The sequence below is a fragment of the Spermophilus citellus genome (genome assembly GCF_964194105.1).
Source record: "Spermophilus citellus genome assembly, chromosome: 9".
NCBI classification, from domain to species: Eukaryota; Metazoa; Chordata; class Mammalia; order Rodentia; family Sciuridae; genus Spermophilus; species Spermophilus citellus.
Genome location: NC_138191.1, coordinates 101,989,865 through 102,014,028, shown reverse-complemented (window position 1 = coordinate 102,014,028; position 24,164 = coordinate 101,989,865). Strand labels below are relative to the sequence as shown.

General features: G+C 32.1%; 1 protein-coding gene across 2 annotated transcripts in view; it reads right to left on the bottom strand.

Moving 5' to 3' along the window:
- Window positions 1-24,164, bottom strand: part of SPATA6 (spermatogenesis associated 6) — a 119,673-nt gene that overhangs the window by 18,917 nt on the left and 76,592 nt on the right. The window contains exons 10-11 of one of the 2 annotated variants that reach the window (XM_081307147.1): window positions 22,894-23,078; window positions 11,871-11,973 (exon numbers count right to left, since the gene is read on the bottom strand). In XM_081307147.1, the coding sequence (XP_081163273.1) occupies window positions 11,871-11,973; window positions 22,894-23,078 (288 nt within the window). The remainder of the gene's footprint in view (window positions 1-11,870; window positions 11,974-22,893; window positions 23,079-24,164) is intronic. The other variant, XM_081307148.1, reaches the window with a different exon arrangement.

Sequence of the window (24,164 nt, the reverse complement as noted above, 5' to 3'; positions counted from 1 at the left end):
AATATAAAGCATACCCACCAGAAAATATCCAGGAATGAAAATAAAAGAATTTAAAAGATTGCTACAGTTTTGATCTGGAATGTGCCTCAAAGATTCATGTGATACAGACTTGGGATTCAAAGTTTGGTGCTGTTGGAAGGTGGTGTAAACCTTTAAGAAGTGGGACCCAACAGGAGGATTTAGGTACTTGGGAACATGCCCTCGGCCAACCTTTTACTGTCTTTGTTTCCTAGCTTCAATAATTGGAACAGCTTGCTCCACCATGTGCTCCCACCATGATTGTACTACCTCACCACAGGCCCCAAAGCAATTAACCAACCAACCACGGATTGAAATTCCCAAAACACCAAGCCAAAAAAACCTTTTCTTTTTTTAAGTTGATTATCTCAGGTGTTTTACAAAAGTGATATGAAGCTGACTAACACTGAGATATAAGGGATACAGAGAACCAGTTTGACATAGATAAACTCAAATCCCAGAAGAAGAAAGAGACAAACAATTTGCGGAAACCAAGATAAAACAAGCTATATATTTAAGAAACATGATAAATGCTAGACAGAAACATAGAAAAATCACATTGAAGTGTGTAATATAACACAGCTCAATATAAAAGACAAAAGTTCTTGAAAATAGCTAGAATAAGAAGACATTAGTAGCAGTGTGGTTGGCACTTTTAGTTTGATAGCAAACTAGAATACACATAAATATTCATCAAATGATATACATAAGAATGTTTGTACTAGCACTATTAGTATTAGGCCCAAATTAAAACTTCAGACTATAATAATTAAGTTACACTTTTGAAATAATATAAATCAGGAATAAGTAAACTCTTTTGGCAACAAATCAGAGAGTAAATACATTTTGATTTTTCAGGCTACAAGATCTCTGTCACAAGTCTCATCTCTGCTATTATAGTAAGAGAGAACACATGAACAAATGAGCATATGCATGTTCCAATAAAAACTGTGTGTGTGTGTGTGTGTGTGTGTGTGTGTGTATAAGAATTTGCCTATAGGGCATGGTTTGCTAATTTCACCTACACAGCAATAAAAATGAAACACATGCACGTTACAAGTACAATGATGAGCCAAAGAAACCAGAGACAAAATCATGAAATTTTTGAACATTCAAAACCACTCAAAACTGATCTATATGTTATATATTAGAATGGCAGGGAGTCTAGAAATTTAAAAAAGGCCCCAGAAACATTTTGGGAATGCTGGTAATGTCAATCTCTGACCTTGATGTTGTTCACATGTGTTCATTTTTGAAAATCAATTTTGCTACACACTTGAAGATTAAAGTACACAATGTAAAATTTTTTAAAATATAAAATTACCTAGGATAGCAGTGCCAAAGGCTTATGAAAAATGTCTACAACAAAAAGAAATGACAAGATAGTTAGTCCCTGAATTACCAAATCAGAGACGATGGGGGTCAAGCCACCAGTAGTAACCAAAGACGATTGGCCTCTGCATCTGTGAAGAACTCAGAGGAAAACAATATGGAATCTCCTGAACCTGATCACTTAAAAAGTAACAAAACAGAGTCTCACTCAAAAGCTCTGTGGGTCAAATTAAGTATAGCCAGTGAAATTGGGAGAGATTTTTACACTTCTATAGTAATAAGTACAAAATTCTGAAGGAGCTATAGTTACCCAACACCCATTAACTCTCAAAACATGTCAATGTTGCCTTTCAAATTACAACTTTATACTGAATAAAAACCACCTAGCAACGAAATCCAAATTAAACAGGAAAATAAAAGAAAAATGTTATAGAAAGCAGGAGAGAGAGATAAAGTCATGAGATCTCAGACTCTAAGCTGCATACCTTAGGACAACTGATAAAAACACCAAAAACACTCTCAACTTACAAATTCAGAAAAGTTAATTAAAACATATCTTCTTTCTAAAATTTTAGGAAAACAAAACTTCACAAAGAAAGATCATCATAGAGGGGTTAAATTCTATGAAAAATTATAAGAGGAAAGAAAAAAAAAAACAAAGAAAGAGCAAAATAGTCTTCAATGAAAGTACGCCAGACTTGAAGTTTTTACAAAATAGAATGAAAAATGTACTATGGTATGCCCTCCATGACATGGCAGTAGACTCCTCCCCAAGACTGAAGTCACATATTCTGTCATTTCTGAAATAGCCTAATGGTTATGAAATAAGCCCTATTCATGCATAATAAAAGGAAAATACAGAGTGGTGAGAATGCCAATAGGTCACAATCAATGGAGGGCATGCAAGAAGCATATTATGTTGTAATAGTAAAATGAAAAAGCTGAAAATCCTTAAAAATTATAATATATATATATATATATATATATATATATATATATATATATATCATGGAAAAATTTAAAAATAAACTGCTAAATTTCAGAAAAAATAGAAATTAAAGAAAAAGAATATCAGTTACCAACACACAGAAATGATTAACATTGGGTGAGATGGAAATGCTTACTAATCTGATTTATCAGTATACATCATGTACATGTATCAAATTATAACACTAAATAAAATTATCATATTGTATACCATAAATTCATATAAATATTATGTCTTAATACAAAAAAACCCTTAAATTTAACAATTTAAAGATGATAAATCACTATTTAAGGAAAAATAATTTAAGAATGGAAAATTAAACTAGAAGAAATGTAAAATGTGAATGCAAAAAATCACAGTAGATGAGAAAAAATAATGACAAGGAGGAAAAAGTTTTAATATTATGAGAAATGAGGATATGAAAAAAATTAGAGAGAAGGAAAAATATATATCATACAAATAGAATCATATATATATATAAAATAAATAATTGGACTTCCTGTAAAAGGAAGAAGAAAAAACCCTAAAAACTGTAATTCCAGAAAATATTCACAAAATATTAAAACTATGTAATGAGGTAAAAACAATCAGTAAAGAATAATCAACACCTTGATATATTCCAGTATAACTACTGAACTTTTTAAAGATAAAGAAAAATATACAAAAACACATTTGAATTTCTAGTGTAAAAGAACAAGTAACTTGTATAAGAAGAAAAAATGGGTTTTCAGCAAATTGGATAGAAACTCTGTACAGAGACAATCAAGTAACATTTAAAATAAACAAATTGCAAGCTAAGCAGTTTTACATTCAGACAAAGTAAAGGTATGAAGGCTAAGATGTTACTATCAAGGACACAGGTCCCATGAACCTTTCCCCTTAGGAACTTATTAGAGAAAGGGCTTCAGACAACTGAAATGACTGAAGAAGACACTGACATAAAAATAAATAAAAATATGAAATGTTTTTATGCAGAACTCTAAGTGAGGATTATAAAGGAAAGAATATGGGATGTGGCATAAATGGCATATGCTCTGATTGTAGATAAATAAAGTTATAGAAACATAGAGGAAGAGAAAATGTGGAATGCTTATGTCCAAACAATTAAGTGTTTTTAAAAATTTATCTTTGGTAATACTATTTTGTTCTGAAAAAAATTTATTGATAAAGCAAATGAGATTATATTGTAATATTAATCATCTCTGATGTCATTGAAAATCAGATGAGGAAATGTACAAGATGACCCTAGAATTGTTAAACCCCAGTAGGACTACATCCAAAGACTTTGGAGTCAACATGAAGAGTTTCACTGACCAAAGTTTAGCTTATTTAAATGCACAAATAAGGACAATAGCTGAAATACAACAAAACACAACAAATATGCTGGAATCTATAAATTCACAATAACCTAAAAATAAGAAAACAAATTGGTCACCTTTGGAAGATTGTTAGAGAACAAAATATTGTTCTTTTTGTTATTGTTGTTCTTTCATGGAAAAATAAAGAAATAAATTTTTGTTGTTTTTCAAATATGAACAGTGCAAAATAGAAGGGAATAAGGAATATAAAACAGGTAGTATATTAAATAGAAAATAGTAGATTTCTACCCATATATAAGCAAGTAAATTAATATGAATAGACTAAATACTTCAACTGAAACTTAACTATCATATTGTATAAAAGAGTCAATATATGTTATTGAAATTTCCTTTATTAACAGAGAGGTTAAAAGTACAAAGATGAAAGAAGATATTCCTTGCAAAATACTAACCAACTAGAGGAGCTGTAGCTATAATAATATGCAATAAAGTAGAACTTTAAAAATACTAGAAATAAAGATATTAATGATAACAATTTACAGTTACATTTCCCTTTAGTTCCACAATATAAAAAGGCAAAATTTTAGAACAGGGGTATTAAAATAGGCTTTTTTTTTTTTGGTACCAAGGATTGAACCTAGAGGCATTTAACAATTGAGCCAAATCCCCAACTATTTTTATTTTTTTTTATTATGAGACAGGATCTTGCTAAATTGCTTATGGATTCACTAAATTGCTGAGGCTGGCTTTGAACTTGCAATCCTCCTGCCCTAGCCTCCCAATCTGCTGGGATTATAGGCATGCAACACTGCACCTGGCAATCAGGCAGATCTTAATATTTTTTTTTAGAATGATCCCTTTCTTGGGGGGCAAGCAGACAAAAACAAACCAGCAAAGATATAGAAAAACTGAACTACATTAACAAAACTGACTTAAATGCCACATACCTACACTGTAACAACATAACAGAAATTACAATGTTGTGAAGCCAAAAATAAACTCACACGAGGTCATAAATGAAGTGTCAACAAATTTCAGAAGACAGAAAAGTTAAAGCATATTTCAAACTGCAGTATAATGAAGCCAAAAACCAGTAAAAGAAAAAAAAAAATCATCCTTCCCCTAAAGAAGGTTTGAAAAATCTTGCAGAATATTTTTAAGTAACTCAAAGGTAAAATTAAAACTTAAGGAATGAGAATGTTTTAAACCAAAAGGTACCAAAAATGAGATTAAAACTTATGTTATAGAGCTATGGGGTGGGATTGTGACTAAGTGGTAGAGCACTTGCCTAGCATGTGTAAGGCACTGGGTTTGATTCTCATCACTGCAGATAAATAAATAAAATAAAGGTCCATTGACAATTTAAAAATATTTTAAAAACTTATAAGATAGAGCTAATACACTCCTTAAAAGGAAATCTATATTTGTAAATGCATGTATATATTAGGAAAATGCCTAAAAATTAATGCTATAAATAGCTACCAAAAGTTTGCAAAAGGAAAAACAACAAATTAAGTCCAAAGAAGAATATTATAAAGAGCAGAAATTAATAACATAAAAATATATACAACACAGCTAATAAAACCTATAGAGTTTTCTGAGAAACAATGGTAAAATTTCATAAATCCCAGGTGAGACTGACAGTTACAAAAGTATTTCCATTTTACTATTACTATTAGATTAAGTGATTTTTAAAGAGTAAGTAATATTTATTAAACACTTTCTATTTTGCTATCATTCTCCACTTTATATATAATTTAAATCTATAAACAGTTATAAGAAACTTAACAAGGAAACTAGCAAATAACTTGGGCAAAAGACTGGCTTCAGAGCCTACATAAGAAGAGCACTCAGTCCACTGCCAGGGATATGATATCAATTCAGTACACTTCAGCTAAAACTTTTTAGTTAACATTAAGATAGTAAAACCTAACTGTATTATTCCCTGGCAAATCACATAACCTTTCTGATTTATTCTTTCATCATATTGTTTGGATAATCTTATTACAAATTTTTACTCTTCCCACAGGCCAACTGACCACTTAATGTTACCAAATTAATTTCCTTAATGAAAAATCTAATGATGTACTTTAAACATCTCAGTAGCTCTCTATTTTCTAAAGAAGCTGCCAATTAGCAGCTAGTCTATGAGCTTTGTTGGGTCCACAGAATGTTTTATGTTTTTAATTTGAATTAGTTGACAATAAATTTATACTTGTAAAAATAATTGGAAGATCTGGCAGTGCTGTAGCTGATATTCTACAAAGCAACAATTAACTAGAGCTGGGAGGTTATGTCACTTACTGGCCTAACCCCTTGAGTGCATCTGACATCACACAGCTCCTGGCTTCCACAATGAAGTCTAAACTTTTCACCTTGACCTCACATGATCTGGCCCAACAAGAGCCTTTTGCTTTAACTGGATGTTCCTCAGCTTCCAAATGTGTTTTATTTGAAGAAAGATGCATTTCTAGACAGGGTAGATTGATTGTACTAAGTCATATGTATTCTCCTAATACTGCTATAAGGCACGAGAGAGCCTGGGAATTCGAAGTAATAGTGAAATGAACTTCGTTGAAGTGATCCTGTTTTACATGACTTAAATTTTATTTGAAGAATGTGTAAAAAAAAAAATATTGAATGTTTACACTTTTCCTTTAGTCATTGGGTTATATTTTAAGCAGAATCTTCCATTATTTTGCTCAAGATGGGATCTCTTAATTTTTTAATAATTATCAAACATCTGATATATTGTTTTATTCATCTATTAAATATTTAATGATTCATAACTTTATTCATAAATAAATCACTTAGAGGCTGATATTTAAATAAATTCTTCATGAAGTAACAAAAGAATCACATCTGAGGTGTACATAAAGAGGGTATACTTTTGTCTATGGGTATTCAAGTAGGACCAACATGGATTTCAGTCTGACCTGTCTCCAAGGAAAATGTGTAATTAGGGATTACTTTTATGTCTGTTTCTGAACAAATATGGTTCTGTGAATGTTATGTTTATATATTTTATATGTTTATGGTTGGATATATGTTTTATGTTTATGTTTAAGAAAATCCCTAAAAATTAATGTTATAAAGAGCTACCAAAAGTTTGCAAAAGGAAAAAAAAAAAAAAAACAAGGGTTTATATGCATCTGGGTGTTCTCTGTGTTTATCTCTGTGGAAGTCAGTGAAAGTCAAAGGGTGTAACCTAGATTCAAATGCTGCCTACAATTATTTAATTTATATAATTATTTCATGTGTATAATTATTGAATTTATACAAGTCACTTAACTTTTCTGGCCTTAGTTTCTTCATCTTAAAATACTACTTTATTCTTAATAGCACTCTTATAGTTTAGATTTGAGATACCCCTCAAAAGCTTATGTGTGAGACAATGCAAGAAAGTTTAGAGATGAAATCACTGGGCTATAAGAGCCTTAACATAATCAAGTTCATTAATCCACTGATGTGGATTATTAACAGGGAGGTAACTGTAGGCAGGTAGGGAGTGGCTGGAAGAAGTCAGTCACTAAGGGATTGCTTTGGGGATTTATATTTTGTCCCTGGTGAAAAGAGTTCGTAGGCTTCCTTATTGCCATGATCTGCACTGCTTTCTTCTGCCATGCCCTTCCCCCATGATGCCTGCCTTACCTTAGGTTAAAAGCTATGGAGTTACCATCTATGGATTGAGACCCCTGAAACTGAGGGCCAAAATAAACTTTTCTGCCTCTATATCATTTTTGTCAGGTCTTTTGGTCACAGAGACAAAAAGCTGACTAAAACAAGCACACACTTAAGATTATTGAAAGGAAAAAGTGTGGTAATACATGCACAGAACCTGGCTTATAGCAAACATTATTAATAGTTATTACCTGTTAGTAAATTTTAGTTTTTGTCTAGAAGAAGAAGAATGACAATTCCTGTTTATGCCTCTTATTATACTAAATTATACTATAGCACAGTTTTCTCTCTTTGTTTACTGTTTCATATTAACTTATCCATTTATTAAATAATCATTGGATTATATAAATTCCTATGAATAAAAAATTTGATATCTTAAAAATATCCCCCGTCTGTGAACAGTGAAAAGTACAGATGTATGGATTCTTTCAAAAAAATTTCTTTCAAAAAAATTCTATACGAGAAGCTGGGGATATGGCTCAGTTGATAGAGTGCTTGCCTTGCATGAACATGGCCCTGTGTTCAATCCCTAGCACCACAAACAAACAAACAAACAAATACTATGAGTGAACACAGGAAGAAAGTAAATCTTAAATCTAACTTTAAGAGTTTGTGCTCAGATTGCTCCTAGAAGATATTCAGATTAGTGCCTAGTGTAAGCTAGCATGAGCAAACCTATGTTGTCCATTCAAGAAAGTCAAGCCAGAGGTAAAAATAAAGTTAATTTTAAAAAGTGGTGTGACAATCTTCCACCTCTGAGTAAGAAGAAGTAATTTGCTCAAATGTGTAATTTTTCTCTTATTTAAAGGAGTTAGAAAGCTACTTCTATTAATAGTGCCAACATTCCTGAGAAGAGATAACCTCCAAGGTGAACTAACTGAAGCTGGCTTTTTCCCTGGGGCATTTTGGACTTTGAGCATAGAACAAATATCAAGAATGTATGCTTTATTCAATCACTGTCCACTGCTGGAGAACAAAGGAACCAGTAGGGTCTTACTAGTCTACAATGCTAGCCAGACAAAATTAAGTATTTGAGAACTCAAACTCCAGTGAGATGTGATGGCTGAAAAATTGAGCTGACTGTTCCCTCAAGACAATTGTAGGATGTCTGAAACTGCAAAGGAAGAGGACAGAGGCTAAGTGGAAGGCAGAAGGGAGTTTCATGCTGTCTTGCCTGAGAAGGTAAGAATTATACACAACCCCTGCAAAAGGAAATGGGCCTGAAATCATGCCAAGGCTTACTTAAAGGCCGAAAGCACTGAAATTAAGAACAATTTATTTTATTTTGGGATACACATTTAGATTCACAGAAAAGTTGCAAAAGTAACCACATAGACTACATAGAAACTTCACCTTTCACTGAGGTTCTCTAAATGTTAACATCTGATATATAGTACATCCCATGAAACCAAGAAACTAAGATTGGCACAATACGGCCTGGGGATGTGGCTCAAGCGGTAGCGAGCTCGCCTGGCATGCGTGCGGCCCGGGTTCGATCCTCAGCACCACATACCAACAAAGATGTTGTGTCCGCCGAGAACTGAAAAATAAATATTAAAAAGTTCTCTCTTTCTCTCTCTCTCTCAAAAAAAAAAAAAAAGATTGGCACAATACTATTATATTAGCTGCCATTATTTGGATTTTATCAATCTTTCCAATAATGCACTTTTTCTCTGTTACAAGATCCAACATAGAATATCATGCTGCATTTAGTTACCATTCCTCCTTAATCTCATCATATCTGTGACAAATTTCTTAGTCCTTCCTTATTATTTATAATCTTGACACAGCTGCATATAGCAGTACTTGAAGAACACTGCTCAGATATTTTATGGAAAGTCCTTCCTTGGTCTTCTCTGATGATTTCTAACATTTAGACCAAGGTTGTGGCTTTGGGGGAACAATATTATGGAGAACAGTCTATCACATGACATGACATTCAAGATATACATAATTATCAAAATGAGTTATTAGTGGTGATGTTAACCTTCATTAAAAGAAATATTCTGTCATGTAAGAATGTTGAGACCAACAGGGAAAACAACAGAATAGCAAAAAATGAACAAGTTAATAAAAAGGAAAATGAATTATTTAAGTTTGATTAATTTAAATAAAACTACAATAACTTACAAAAAAACATTAGATTTGTATTCTTAGACAAAGGGACAAAAATACAAACTTGGAATTCCAAGTTTCCAAACACTAGATAGTTATTTTTTTCTTATCTCTATGTGATCCAATATATAAGATTTAAAAATATATGATTAAAATTACATAATGTGCTACTTGCAAGATACACATTTATATATAATTATAAAACAGTAGATGGAAAAATATATATAATTCAACACTAGCTGAAAGACAGCCACTATAGCTATCCTAATACCAGACAAATACTATGAAACAAGGCATATTATTAAAGATAAAGAGGGACTTCATGGTTAAAAAGTTCATAGTACAGTCTGAAATCTGTATCCAACCAATGAAATAGCTTCAAAATATATACAATTAATAGAACTAGAAAGAAAACTAAACCTCTATTATGATAATTAAACCTTTCTTGAAATCGAACACCTAGCAATCACTGTATAGAAAAAAAATTCAAATAAATGTAAAAGAAAACAAAAAGGCTCTTATAAGAAAAAAAAAGAGGAAAAAGTCTGGAAATTACAAAAATGCTAACCAAAAGGGAAAAATAATGAATTATATTCAATAGCATTAAGAACTGTTTTTCATTAAAGGGTATCATTGAGAGAAAAATTGTAAAACACAAGCACTTATGTCAAGAATCTATATTGAAAACTTAACTAAAAATTAAAGGTTGATAATCCTTTAGAAAAATGGGCAGACAACATTAAAGGCTTTCACAATAAAGGACATTCAAATCTCTAATAAAAATATTCACTTGATATCAGGAAACAGCAAATTAAATCACTATGTGATAAACTACTTTTCACTTATCTAAAGACCAAAATACACACACACACACACACACACACACACACACACACACACAAGCATGCATACACACGCACACACCCTCGATCAATCAAGTTGCAATGAAGACATTGAACAAGTTAGAACAGTTCCACTCTGGTAGTGGTAATGTCAACAGTTAGAATCATGTGAAAATTTCTTCAGCAGTATCTACTAAAACTGAATATACACATATCCCTAACTTAGTATTCTCACAGATAGGTATAAAATATACCTATCACTCAAGGAAATGTGCAATCTTCTCATTGCAACTCCATAACAGCCCAAACCAGAAACGATCCAATATCCATCAACAGAGAAATAAATAAAAAGCAGGATTTTCATACAATGAAGAACTCCTACTACAAACAAAACAAAACAAAAAACAAAGATATCTGAAATGTCTGAATGGCAAAAACAAAGTGAGCCAAGTCAGGAAAAAGGGGACTAAACACTGTAGAGTGTCACTTACATAAAGTTCAAAACAAGGAATGCTAATCTTGGTGTTAGAAAATAATGTTTTGTTAGAAGTCAGACAATGTTTACTCTTAGAGCAGCAGAGGCTGGCAGGAAACAGGGGCTTTTCCAGAACTGATAATGTTTTGTTTCTTGATATGGTAAATAGTTTGCATGAGTTTCTTGATTTTATTACAGTTCATCAAGATATTACTAATGCTTTATGCATTTTCTATATGTATATTATGCTTTGAAAACAAATTGAATCTTAAAAATAATTACATATAGATACTTAACATTGTAATAATTATAATTCACTAATAAAATGGGAAAAATTTTTAAATGTATTAAACAATTGATCCCAGGGTTAAATCATAAGCTTCTGCCAAACATGAAACTGATGATGATTGTTTTTTAAATTGACAAATGAAATAAGAAATAAAATACACAAAGAGCATGCTGTCATTATTTCCTGACATGCATGTAAATATGTTTATCTTATCACAGAAAATATTCTCATATTTATATCCTCTTAATAATAAAATGATAGACCTAACCATCTCTTTTTATTCCTTAAATATTTAATTAATATACAAATCAGTTGTGAAGTTTCTTCAAAATACAAACTTCCAAAACTCCTCTCTCATACTCTACCACAACAAACCTATTTGTAACAAATGGAATTTCTTTATACCGTATCAAAGAACAAGAACGTTCATGTTTTGAAGACTGTGAAATAATTGTCATGAAGTTACTACTTTCTTTTTTTTGAGCGTAAAAGATTTAATCAAGTGAGAAGAAAAGAGACAGAGCTCCTACAGGGCGAGAGGGTACCTAATAGGGATTGCCTACTATTTACTCTTTATATGATAATCATAACTAACACTGTTTATATTTCTGATGATCTATGTCAAAAATTTTGCATGACCTAGGTCAAGCAGAAAGCTAGATAAGTTGCTTATAGCAAGCTCATTAACTTCCCTCAAATGGAGTATGCTTTTCTTTATTTCCAGTGAATAAACACTGCAAGCATTAAGCATCTTAGGTAGTTTTCTTGTCCTGTTATAAAAAGTCTTGAAGAGAAAATTTTAGAAACTAACATATAAATGTCCTGGATGAGCCTGATGTGATTTCAAGACATTTTTTACCCGGTCATGGATCTCATCGCAGCAGTTTGAAGGTGAACACCAATCAGAGTGGAATCTGTAAGCAAAAAAGCAAAAGTAAATTGTAGACAAAGGGACAAAAATACAAACTTGGAATTCCAAGTTTCCAAACACTAGACACAGTTATTTTTTTCTTATCTCTATGTGATCCAATATAAAAGATTTAAAAATATATGATTAAAATTACATATTTTCTTCCTTTGATCAAGGATGATGGGAAGACATAAAATCAGGTGCTAGTTCTCAGCTATGCTATTAAGTCTTCACAATATGTACAATAAATAAATAAATAGTCCTAGTAATTAACTTTGATGTGCATTTGGGAGAAAATTCCTATATAACTCATATATTAATGATTTCTAGATATAATTCTTTAGAATTTTATCTCTAAATAAAGTTTTTTGTATTAGAATAATAATTCCATGTATAATGTCTTTAAAATTAGTTCTTATGCTCTAGTAATTTAATCATATTCTCTTAAACTATGCAGAACAAATTCTTTTGTTAAAAAAACCTTAATTTATGAAATGAAATAAAATGTGTATAATAGATGAAAATTTTATTTAGAGGCCAATCATGTTCCTATTCTTTCAGAACACAGGAAAACAGAAATAAAATGGTCCCTTCTCAACACAGGTGAGGTCACCTCTCTAATCTTTGCTAATAGACAACTATTTTTTAAAAAGAAATAAATATTTAAATATAAGAAAAATATGACTTTTATTAGAGTTTATGAGTTGAAATTATAGATGCCACTTAAGATGTAAAGCCTCCATTCCTCTTTATTTTGTTCTCAAATTCAAAACTAGAATCAGTATAATTAAGCTATTTTGTTTTACCCAAATAACAACTAAAATTTCTGGATCCTTCTAATTATAAAGCACTTATATGAAGTGTTTTTGGCAATTCCTTGATAAATAAGTAAATAAAATGCTAATAAGTTGCTTAACTCTGCCTTTTTCCCTCTCATTATGTTCTTAAAAATTATAACGCTATACTGTCACACAAAGTACAACTATTAAGCAAGACAATCTGTTTACATTACCTACTTTAAAGAACACAATCTAAAGATAATTAATTGTATCTAAAACTTGATCTATGACATATTTAAGAGCAAGTTTTACAGCACCTATGCAAATGCATGGACAGAATAGTTATTTGCAGTGTGTGTAGTACATCTTGGAAATCTAAGATGCAACTATGCAACTCCAAGTGTAGCTCTCCAATGATACCATTAGAGGATCCACTAGTCTGTGCTATGGTATAAGGAATACTTGCCTACTGATCTTTAACTTAATTTACAAAAATCATAACTTTAAGCTGATTCAAGCTAGTAGAATATGCTAATGTTTAAATTTAATTTTAGTAATAGTTGTGAATTCAAATATAAAATTTAAAGTCATAATATTAATATTTATACTTTGATAAGAAGTGCTTCTGAAATACAATCAAAATTGAAACCATTTTATGGTTGGCTAACTTTATTTTTTTTTGAGGTATTTCTTAAGTGGGTTCAAAGCAAAATCGACCTTCACTATAATAAAAGTTTCCATTTACTTAAAGCCATGGATAAAGTTTTCTAGAAATCTGTTTATTCATATACATGATTAAGGAGTTAGCATTTTCCTGCAATCTTAAAGGAAGTTTATTTACTGCAGTGAATGTTTATGCACATAAACTCCTACAGCTGTATGTTCTGTCATACAGCTTCCAGGAAAACTTCCAATTTTGCTGAGACATAAATCTACATTTACATCAGTTTAAATTGTTTACTGATTTCAATGGATTATATAAACATCCTGCAAATATATTGTTCAGTGACCTAGAAAAAAACAGACTTTCAAAGAATGTCTTATATTTGAAGATGTGGTCCTTTGGTCTGAAAAGAATAAAATGTTTCTGTTCCTAGTAATATGTCTTCATGATATATCATGGACTAAATCTAGGATTTTTGTTTTGTTCTGTTTTGTTTTATTTCGAAAATGTACTTGGAATAGAGGTATTCTAACTTGGTGAAACTAAAAAAATGTTTATCTATCAAAAGCATGCCTTGGAGAGTACAACAAAATATTAATTTAGGTAAAATGAAAGCTAACTATTTTAGAATTCTTTTTCTTTTGTGCCAGGTATTGAACCTGGGGAGCTCAGCCACTAATCCACACCCCCAGTCCTTTTATTTTATATTTAATTTAGAGATAGGGTTCTCATTAAATTGCAGAGGCTGGCTTTGAACTCAACTACTAACTAAGTTATCCCCTGCACTGAAATATAAATAAAGGAATAGCTGATTTCAGCTACCCTCAATGGAAAAATATCTAAGTTATGGTATTTGCCAGTAAATTTATGGAACTGAAGAACAGCATTCCAAGTGAAATGAATCAAAGTCAAAAGTTAAATTTTTTCTCTCATGTGAAAGCAATGAAGCAAATATATTCCATGCATGTATGATTACATCAAAATGCATCCCACTGCTGTTTATAACATAAAAAAAAGTTAAAAAATTAACATAGTCTCAGAGGAATTTAAAAGATGGAATAAAATTATATACATGGATGATATAACAGAAGTAAAATTGGTACCATACTACAGAGATTTATAATTGGAAAATTCAATAAATTATGCTCAGGGGTAGAAAAACAATATTGATAAAAACATATCCAAGGAGATACATTTAAAAAATTATTGAAAACTTACAGATATGATACGGATATAATTAATAAAATCACAATAGCATACAATTAATAAATTATGTAAAAAGAAAGCTGTACCCACTGTATGTGCACCTGGGTAGATAAGAAAATCAAAAAATGTCCCCTGATATTGATATGTAAGTTCCCAGACTTCAGCAGAAAAACTTGTTTAAAAATTTCTCTTGAACTCTGCAGTATAGCTCTGCAGTATAATTTAAGGTCTGGTATTATGATGCTTCCTGCATCACTTTTCTCACCAAGGATTGTTGTGGCTATTCTGGGCCTCTCATTTTTCCAAATGAACTCATCGCTGTTTTTTTCTATTTCTATGAAGAATATCATTGCAATTTTAACAGGAATGTATTAAGTCTATACAGTGATTTTGGTAGTATTGTCATTTTGACAATATTAATTCTGCTTCTGACTTTAATTAGTTCCTGTCTTCTAGTGCTTTTGGTGTTGATTTATTCTTCTTTTTCTAGGGCTTTGAGATGTTTACTTGTTGACTTTATGTTCTTTTAAGGAATGAACTCCATGCAATGAACTTTCCTCTTAGTGCTGCCTTCATAGTGTCCCAGAGATTTTGATATGTTTTATTGCTATTCTCATTTAACCCAAGTATTTTTTTATTGCATCGCTGATTTCCTCTGCTACCCATTGGTCATTCAATAGCATACTATTTAGTCTCCTGGTTGTTAGAGTAGCTTCTATTTTTTGTCATTTATTTCTAATTTCATTCCATTATGATCTGATAGAATGCAAGGAATTACTTGGGTTGTTTTTGTTTTGTATTTGCTAAGAGTTACTTTTGGCCTAAGATATGTTCTTTTTAAGAGAAAGATTCATGTGCTGCTGAAAAGAAAGTATATTCAGTCATTGATGAATAAAATATTCTACCTATGTCAGTAAAGTCTACTTATTTTAATTGTATTTTTTTAGTTCTATAGCTTCTTTAGTTTTTGTTTTAAAGATCAATTAAGTGGTAAGAGAAGCACATTAAAGTCATCCATTATTACTATGCTGAGATGTATTTTATTCTTGAGATTGTAAAAAGTTTGTCTGATGTATGTAGATACTCCATTTTTTGAGGAATAAATATTTATGACTGTTATGTCTTATTGATGTATATTTCCCTTAAGAAGTATGAAATGGACTTCTGACCCTTCTGGTTAACATTGACTTGAAGTCCACTTTATCAGATTTTGAGTATGGAAACCCATCCTTGCTTATGAGATCCATGTGAATGATAAGTTTTTGTACTCCATACTTTTACCTTAAGTCTGTGGATGTCTTTGCCTATGACTTGAGTCTCTTGAATCTTGGTTTTGAATCCAATCTGCCAGTCTATTTCTATTGATTGATGAGTTTCAGTCATTTACATTCAATGTTATTACTGTGATTTTTAATCCCTGTCATTTTGATTTCTGGTTTTTAATTTGAAAAGTTTCTCCTTTAATTGTCTATTCTTCTAGTGTAGTTTTTCCCTTTACTGGTCTTCAGTTTTATTTTTCATTTCTTCTTCATGAAATATTTTATTGAGTTTGTTTTGGAGGGCAAACTTTCTAGTCCTGAATTAATGTTTATCATGAAAGATTTTATTTCATTGTCAATTCTGAAGCTTAATTTTGCTGGGTATAGTATTCTTGGTTAGCTTCTATTTTCTTTCCCAGCTTGGTATATATTATTCCAAGGCCTCCTTCGCTTTGAGCCTCTGGATTGGTTTCCCCATAAATTTGACCTGGCATTTTCCTCTGGTAGCCTTTAAAATTCTATCCTTCTGTAGGTTAGGCATTTTTACAATAATGTGCCTTGGTTTGGGTCTGTTCTAAAATATTGTATATTTGGAGACCTGTGTGCCTCTTGTATTTGATTTTCCATTTTATTCTTAAGGTTTTGGAAATTTTCAGACATTAATTCATTGAAAAGAATGTTCATTTCCTTAGTTTTTTTCTCTGAGCCTACGTCTAAGTTTGTTCTTTTCAGGTTATCCCATATTACCTGAAAGTTCTGGTTCATGGTCTCTTAACATCTTTTCTCCATGGTCAAATATATTTTCAAGATTATATATTTTTGTCTTCATGCCTGAAATTCTATCTTCCAAATTCTAGTCTACTGGTGATGCTTTCCAATGAATTTTTAATCAATTTATTGATTCCTTCATTTTGAGGATTTCTGCTTATTTTTTTATTCCTCCCAGGATCTTTATCTCTTTATAGAGTGATCTTTTGCTTCTTGTATTTTTTCCCTTACATCATCTTTTTAACTCTCAGATAAATTTAACTATGAACATTCTAACTCCTTCTCTGACAATTCTTGCACTGTGATGTCAATTGATTATGTTATTGGAGTATTTTAGTTTGTTTGGGGCAATTTAGTCCCTTGGTTTTTCATGTTGTTTGTGTATCTATTCATCTAACAGTTGGTTTTGAGGCAGTACAGTTTCTACACTGTAGATTTATAGTATCCCTGAACATTTCCAGTACCTCACAATTTAGAGGTAGACAGCAACAACCAATGCAAACAATTTACAGCATTAAACCAAATAGATCTTGCTATGAAATCTACACTGTTGATTGTTACAATAATCAGAAATGATATATCAGTTATTTCCCACCATAAAAACAATAGAGATTGGCTGAAAAAGAGTCAAGGGAAACCTATAAGTGAGAAAAAAATGTCCAAAAATTTTCAAAAAGCAAAGATTATAAGAATAAAATCAATATATCAAACATCTTAGCCCTCAAAGTATTTATGAAAACTAACACCCTTCAAAAAATGCTAGAAATAAGAAAAAATAAACAGATATGAGATTGAATAAAGAGAGAGTTCATTAAGAGGAAAGAAGAAGAAGATATGGTGGTAGGAAAGGGTTTATAGATTTCAAGAGGTGAATAGGGCTAATGCAAAGGCGACATAAGATGTTTCTGAAGGGGAAGAAAAATAGAAGCAAAAGAATTAGAGTGTAAGAGAAAAATAGAGTTTAGCTGTTAGCAAGAAAAAGAGAGAGAAAGGGAAACAGAGTTGTGAAACAGACAACAGAAAATTAATCCAAATATACTAATCAAAAACCCTGATCCTCAAAAAACAGAGCATAAAAAATAGATACCTACAAGAAATGCTAAAAATGAAAAAGCAGAAACAAATATGCATGAGTACAAATGTATAAATATCCATCATGTACCAATCAGTACACACTGAAAAACAAAATAACAGAATAGTCAATGAGAGTACATGCAAATGGTGCCAAACTACCTTTCCTTGTCAGCTTCCCTTCTTCAGCAGGATGGTTAGAGGAGCTGTGGAAAATGATTTTGGTTTCACTTCCTGGGTACAGTGACTGCTGGGTTCTCTGAGATAAGCTTCTGCAAGTGAAGCTGGGCGGGGGCAAGAATTTGGTCTTGTATTGCCCCACTTGTTTTATTGTGTTGGGAGTTTTCAAGCCTTAATCAATTGACTTCTAGAACTGTCTGGCACTATTCTCCCAGGGCTCCACTGTGGAAAAGGGGCAGTCTGTCCTTCACTATTTATATTGCCTAGGGATACTGGCCTTTTTGGCTCTCAAGGACAATTTCCAAGCCCTGAACTCAGTCACTCCACCTCTTCAGATTCTCCCTGCCACTGGTCCTGCAGTTGCTGGGTTCAAAGGAGTAGGGGAGGGCAGGCTTTCTCTGGCCTCCACCTGTATTTCTCCAAGGCAAAATGGTTTCCGTTCCAGAAATGCTCTGTGTCAGATAGTCTCCTGATTTGCTAGACTGTGTTTAGATCTCATGGTTGGCGTCAGCCAGATTCATTTATTGGTCTCAGCCCTGAACTCACAGTTCAAAAGTCTCAATTGGCGATGCTGCCGCAGGAGGTACCAAAATGTCTCCAGCTTGGGCTCCATGCACAGGCTCCATGCCTTTCATGCACCAGTTTAATAAGCCCAATAGCCACTGGGTCGACCCAGAGCAGGTTGCCCCTCCCACCATGGGAGTCCCTACTCCAAGACTTTGCAGCAGTTTTTAGTCTTTTCTGACATTATGTATTAATTTTTCCTGCTCCTACCAGGATCTCAGCTCTAATTCTCTTCCTTACTCTTGTCTAATGTACCAAAAATTTCCCAGCGTTTGAGGCTTTCTGTCCAGTATTGAATATCAGTGGAGTGCTTTATTCATTTACCTCCTGGAGGAGTCAGTTGTTTGCTGTTTGAGTTCTGAGTCACGGAGCTGTGAGAAAAGCCACTTCCTGTTAACTTGCCATCTTGTCTTCTCTTTTTTTTAATATAAATTTTTATATTTATATATGACAGCAAAATGCATTACAATTCTTATTACATACATAGAGCACAAATAGAAAAAGCAATCATGAAATTCATCTGGAAAAATAAAAGACCCAGAATAGCTAAAGCCATCCTTAGCAGGAAGAGTGAAGCAGGTGGCATCACTATACTATAGAGCAATAGTAACAAAAACAGCAAGGTATTAGCACCAAAACAGACTGGTAGACCTATGATACAGAATAGAGGACACTGAGACTAACCCACAAAATTACAATTATATTAGACAAAGTTGCCAATAACATGCATTGGAGAAAAGATAGTCTCTCCAACAAATGGTGCTGGGAAAACTGCAACAAAATGAGACTAAACCCCTATCTCTCACCATGCACAAAACTAAACTCAAAATGGATCAAGGAATTAGGAATACAACAAAGACCCTGTGTTTAATAGAAGAAAAAGTAGGCCCTAATCTCTATCATGGGGAATTAGGCCCCAACTTTTTTCTCTCTCTCTTGACTTCTAATGTGTGTGTGTGTGTGCGTGCGTGCGTGCATGTGTACCTATGCCAATAATTTAACTATCTACTTAGACATGATTCTAATGGACAAGAAGCAACATTAATCAAAATTCTATCTAGAATGCCAAAATGCCTCCTATATATTTTTGAATGCTTACAAATTCTATATATATTTTTCAAATGCTTAGAAGGCTTATAAGGAAACAGACAAATCTATCTGTTCACACAGGTGTTTTAATATAGCAACCTAACTTATAGGCTCTTGTTTGCATCATCAGTTTTATGCTTAATGTTGGATATACTTTCTATAGTTAATTAAACCTTTGTTAACTATGTCTGATGTCCCTAATGTGCTGTAGGAATTTAGTAGTTACTTCATCTTTTTTTATACCATATTAGATAAACTGATTTTCCAGTTGCTAAAAATGTGTCTTAGGTTTTCAAATTTCTATGTTTTTAAATAAATATAGTTGCCTATTTTAAAAAAATGACAAAAATAGTTTTCTAAATTACTATTTATGACAGAAATAAGAACTTTCCTATTATGAAAAGAAATGAAAGAAATACAAATAGAAAATGAAAAAGTAAAATTATTTCTGTTTATAGATGATATGATCCCATACTTAGAATATCTCAAAGGTCCTTCTAAGTGTTCTTCTAGAAGATTTGTAGGGCTGACAAATTGAGCAAATTAGCAGGATACAAAGTAAACATATAAAAATCAATAGCTGAATCTTCTAGGAAAGAAATCAGTAAAATAATTTCATTCAAAACAGGTTCAAGGCACTAAGGTTACGGCTCAGTGGTAGAATGCTTGTCTCCTGTGTGTGAAGTACTGGGGTTCAATTCTCAGTACCACATATAAAAAATAAATGAATAAAATAAAGGTCCATCAACAACTAAAAATATGTATTTTTAAGAAACAGATTCTAATAAAATAAAATACCTAAGAATAGCTGTGACCAAGGAAGAGAAAGATCTCTACAATGAAAATTATAGAAATCTGAATAAATCTAGTTTGAGGATGGAACCCCTATCCCCCGCCCTCGCCATGAATGGGCACAATTAAAACTGTTAAAATGGTCATACTATAAAAGTGATCTACAAATTCAATGCAATTCCTATCAAAATACCAACAATATATTTCAAAGACTCAGAATAGCTAAAACAATCCTGAGCCAAAAAGAACAATGCTGGAGACATCATAATACATGATTTCAAATTATACAATAGAGCCATGGCAAGAAAAATAGCATGATACTCACATGAAAACAGACACATAGACCAATGAAACAGAATTGGAGATATAGAAACAAACCTATGCAGCTATAGTCACCTGGTTCTTGACAAAGGTATCAAAAACCTACACTGAAAAAAGACAGCCTCTTTAACAACTGGTGCTAGGAAAATTGGCTATTCATATGTAGAAGGGTCAAACTAGATTCCTATCTCACCCTGTACAAAATCCAACTCAAAATGGATCTAAGTATAAGACCAGGAAGTTTGCAACTATTAGAAGAACAAATAGGGAAAACACTTCAACATATAGATACAGGCAAAGACTTTCTATATAGGACCTATATAGCTAAGGAAATAAGAGCAAGAATCATAATTGGGATGATATCAAATTAAAAAGTTTAGGAGCTAGGGTTGTGGCTCAGAAGTGGAGTGCTTGACTTGTGCATGTGAGGAACTGGGTTTGATCCTCAGCACCACATAAGAATAAATAAAATAAAATAAAAATTGGGAAGAAAGAAGTAAAAGTTTTTTAAAAAAATTAAGAAGTTTATACATAGTAAAAGAAACAATAGCACTAAGAGACAACTGGCAAAATGGGAAAAAAATCTCTGCCAGCTACTCTAGAGGGTTAATATCCAGAATATATAATTATCTCAAAAGCCTTGGCATTAAAAAAGCAAATAATCCAATCATTTTGCCCACAGATGAGCAAATGAATTGAACAGACACTTTTCAAAAGAAGAAATACAAATGTCCAATAACTATGTGGAAAAATGCTCAGCATCTTTACTTAACAGGTAAATATGAATCAAAACTGTATTGAGATTTCATCTCAGTCCAGTTGGAATGGCAATCATCAAGAATACAAATAATGGGCTGGGGTTGTGGCTCAGCGGTAGAGCACTCGCCTCGCATGTGCGAGACCCTGGGTTTGATCCTCAGCACCACATAAAAATAAATAAGTGAAACAAAGGTATTGTGTTTAACTACAACTAAAAAAATAAATAATTAAAAAAAGAATACAAATAATATATACTGATGAGGACGTGGGTTTGAAAGAATCCCTTACGCACTGTTGGTAGAAATGTAATTTAGTATTGTCACTGACAAAATCAGTGAAGAGGTTTCTCAAAAACCTAAAAAATAGAACTATCATGTAACTGAGGTATATACCTCCTTGGTATTGATCTAAAATAGTTATAATCAGCATATTTTAGAGATACATGCATGCACATATTTATCACAGCACAATTCACAACAGCGAGTCAGGCTCGCTGTCTGTCAATGGATGAATTGATAAAAAAAAAGTGTTATATACACATAACAGAGTTTTGTTCAGCCATAAGGAAGAACAAAATTATGTCATTTGTAGGAAAATGGATAGAACTAGAGGCCACAATTTTCAGCAAAATAAGTTAGACTCAGAAAGTGAAATATGCTTTCTCTTATAAGTAGAAGCTAGAGAGATTTTTAAAAAAGGATGCCATGAAAGTAGAAGAAGAAGATCAGAGGGAGCAAGAACAGAAGGGAAGGGGAGGTACTAGGGAGTAAAACTTATCAAATTATGTATCCCCCCATATATATAATATTATGTATATATATTAGTGGCATTTTTATATATACTCCCCATATATATAATACATATATATGTGGCATATATATATGTGCATGTATATATATGTGTGTGTATGTGTGTACATATATATATGTGACATATATATATATATATATATATATATATATATATATGTGACACAATGAAGCCTGCCATTCATTCTATATAGTGAATATGTATACCAGCAAAAAAGAAAAAAAAAGATTCTCTTGGGGAGTTGGGGGAGGTAAACTTATTTGAGAAAATTAGATACCATCTGCCACCAATGCATAAATCACCATTATAATTAATTAGAAGATATAACCTAGGCTATTTTTATACTCAAAACATGCCTATAACATTAAATCTCTATTAATCTACTAAAATGATCATATGCTCTAATTTTTACTTTAAAGTAGTAAATTAATTACTTAGGTTTAAAGATACCCATATCTGATTAATAATCTCACTTCTAGTGAACTGGGCTAGAGAGAAATATCTCTTGGTATACAATATACTCTAAACAAAAATAACTTAAATAAACCTCAAAATCAAAAGAAACTTTTACACATAATCACTTCACATGCATAAGTTCTGACTTTCATTTCTAATGCTGATCATTAAGAAAGATTAGTAAGGAAATAGATAATACACATTACCTTTCCCTAAGAGAAGCTCTATTTAACACAGGGCTCGGAGAATGCTTCGGCACTGTTGAGGGTGCTGAATGAACTAGTAAGGTCCTCGCTGAATGCTGGGGCTTTCCACACGACCTTGCACCCAAATACTCTTCACTCTTTTCTAAAGAGTCATCAAAGTCTCTCCCATGGGGTGTCCTGATAACCTATTTAAAAATATTATACATGTTTATTTATACATACATATATTAAACACAATATATGGTAACATTATATATATAGTAACATTACACATAAAACACACACATATACATACTACTTTTATAAAATTCATAAAGCGAGTATATGTCTCAGCCATATTTAAAGACAAATTTCAGAATGTAGTAATCATAATCATCACTGTATGTTTCCTTATTAAATAAATCTGAACTGTTCACTTCACATTTATAAAATTTATAAGACTACATTGATTCAAAAGTTTTTGAGTACAGGGAGGTGTATTTAAAATAAAAAACACACATACATAAACCCAATAATAGCTATAAGTTCAAACAGAACTTACTACAAATTCTAGTTCTGAGACTCACTCCTTGTTCATTTGGGGATTAACAAATAAACAAGTCAGGATGGACAAATGAATAAATTTCTGCCTCATAGAATTTATTTTCTAGTAAAATTTATATCTAATAAGCAGACAGATTTAACACACACACACACAAACACACTCTGATAGAAATAAAAATAAAGTATGGGGTGGGGGAGCTGGGTTTGTGGCTCTGTGGCAGAGCGCTTGCCTAGCACATGTGAGGCACTGGGTTCAATGCTCAGCACCACATAAAAATAAATAAAATAAAGGTCCATTGAAAACTAAAAAATATTTAAAAAATAAAGTATGTCAAAAGATGTTACATAATATAAGAAGTAAAATAAGGGGAAAAGAAGTGCTGATGAGTGGGCTAGGAAAAGGCATGCAGGGAATGAGCTATAATTTTAAATGAGATAGTCCATGGAGGCTTCATGGAGAAGACAGCACCTCAGTAAAGACTGGAAGAACTTAGGAAAAGAGAAGATCTAAGTCATGGAGACATCTGTGGAAAGAATGAAGACAGATTCAGATAGGCAGTCACTATGGATAGGTAAAATCAAGTCGGGTCGGATCAAGGAGGTCAATTTAAGTCTGAAAAGTTGGAGACTGCCCTTGCTCCAACCTGTTGGTAAGGTAACCTGTCCCAGGAATTGCCCCTCCCCACAGTGAGTTCTAAAGTTGTTAATTTATGTGTGCTGGGCTGCTC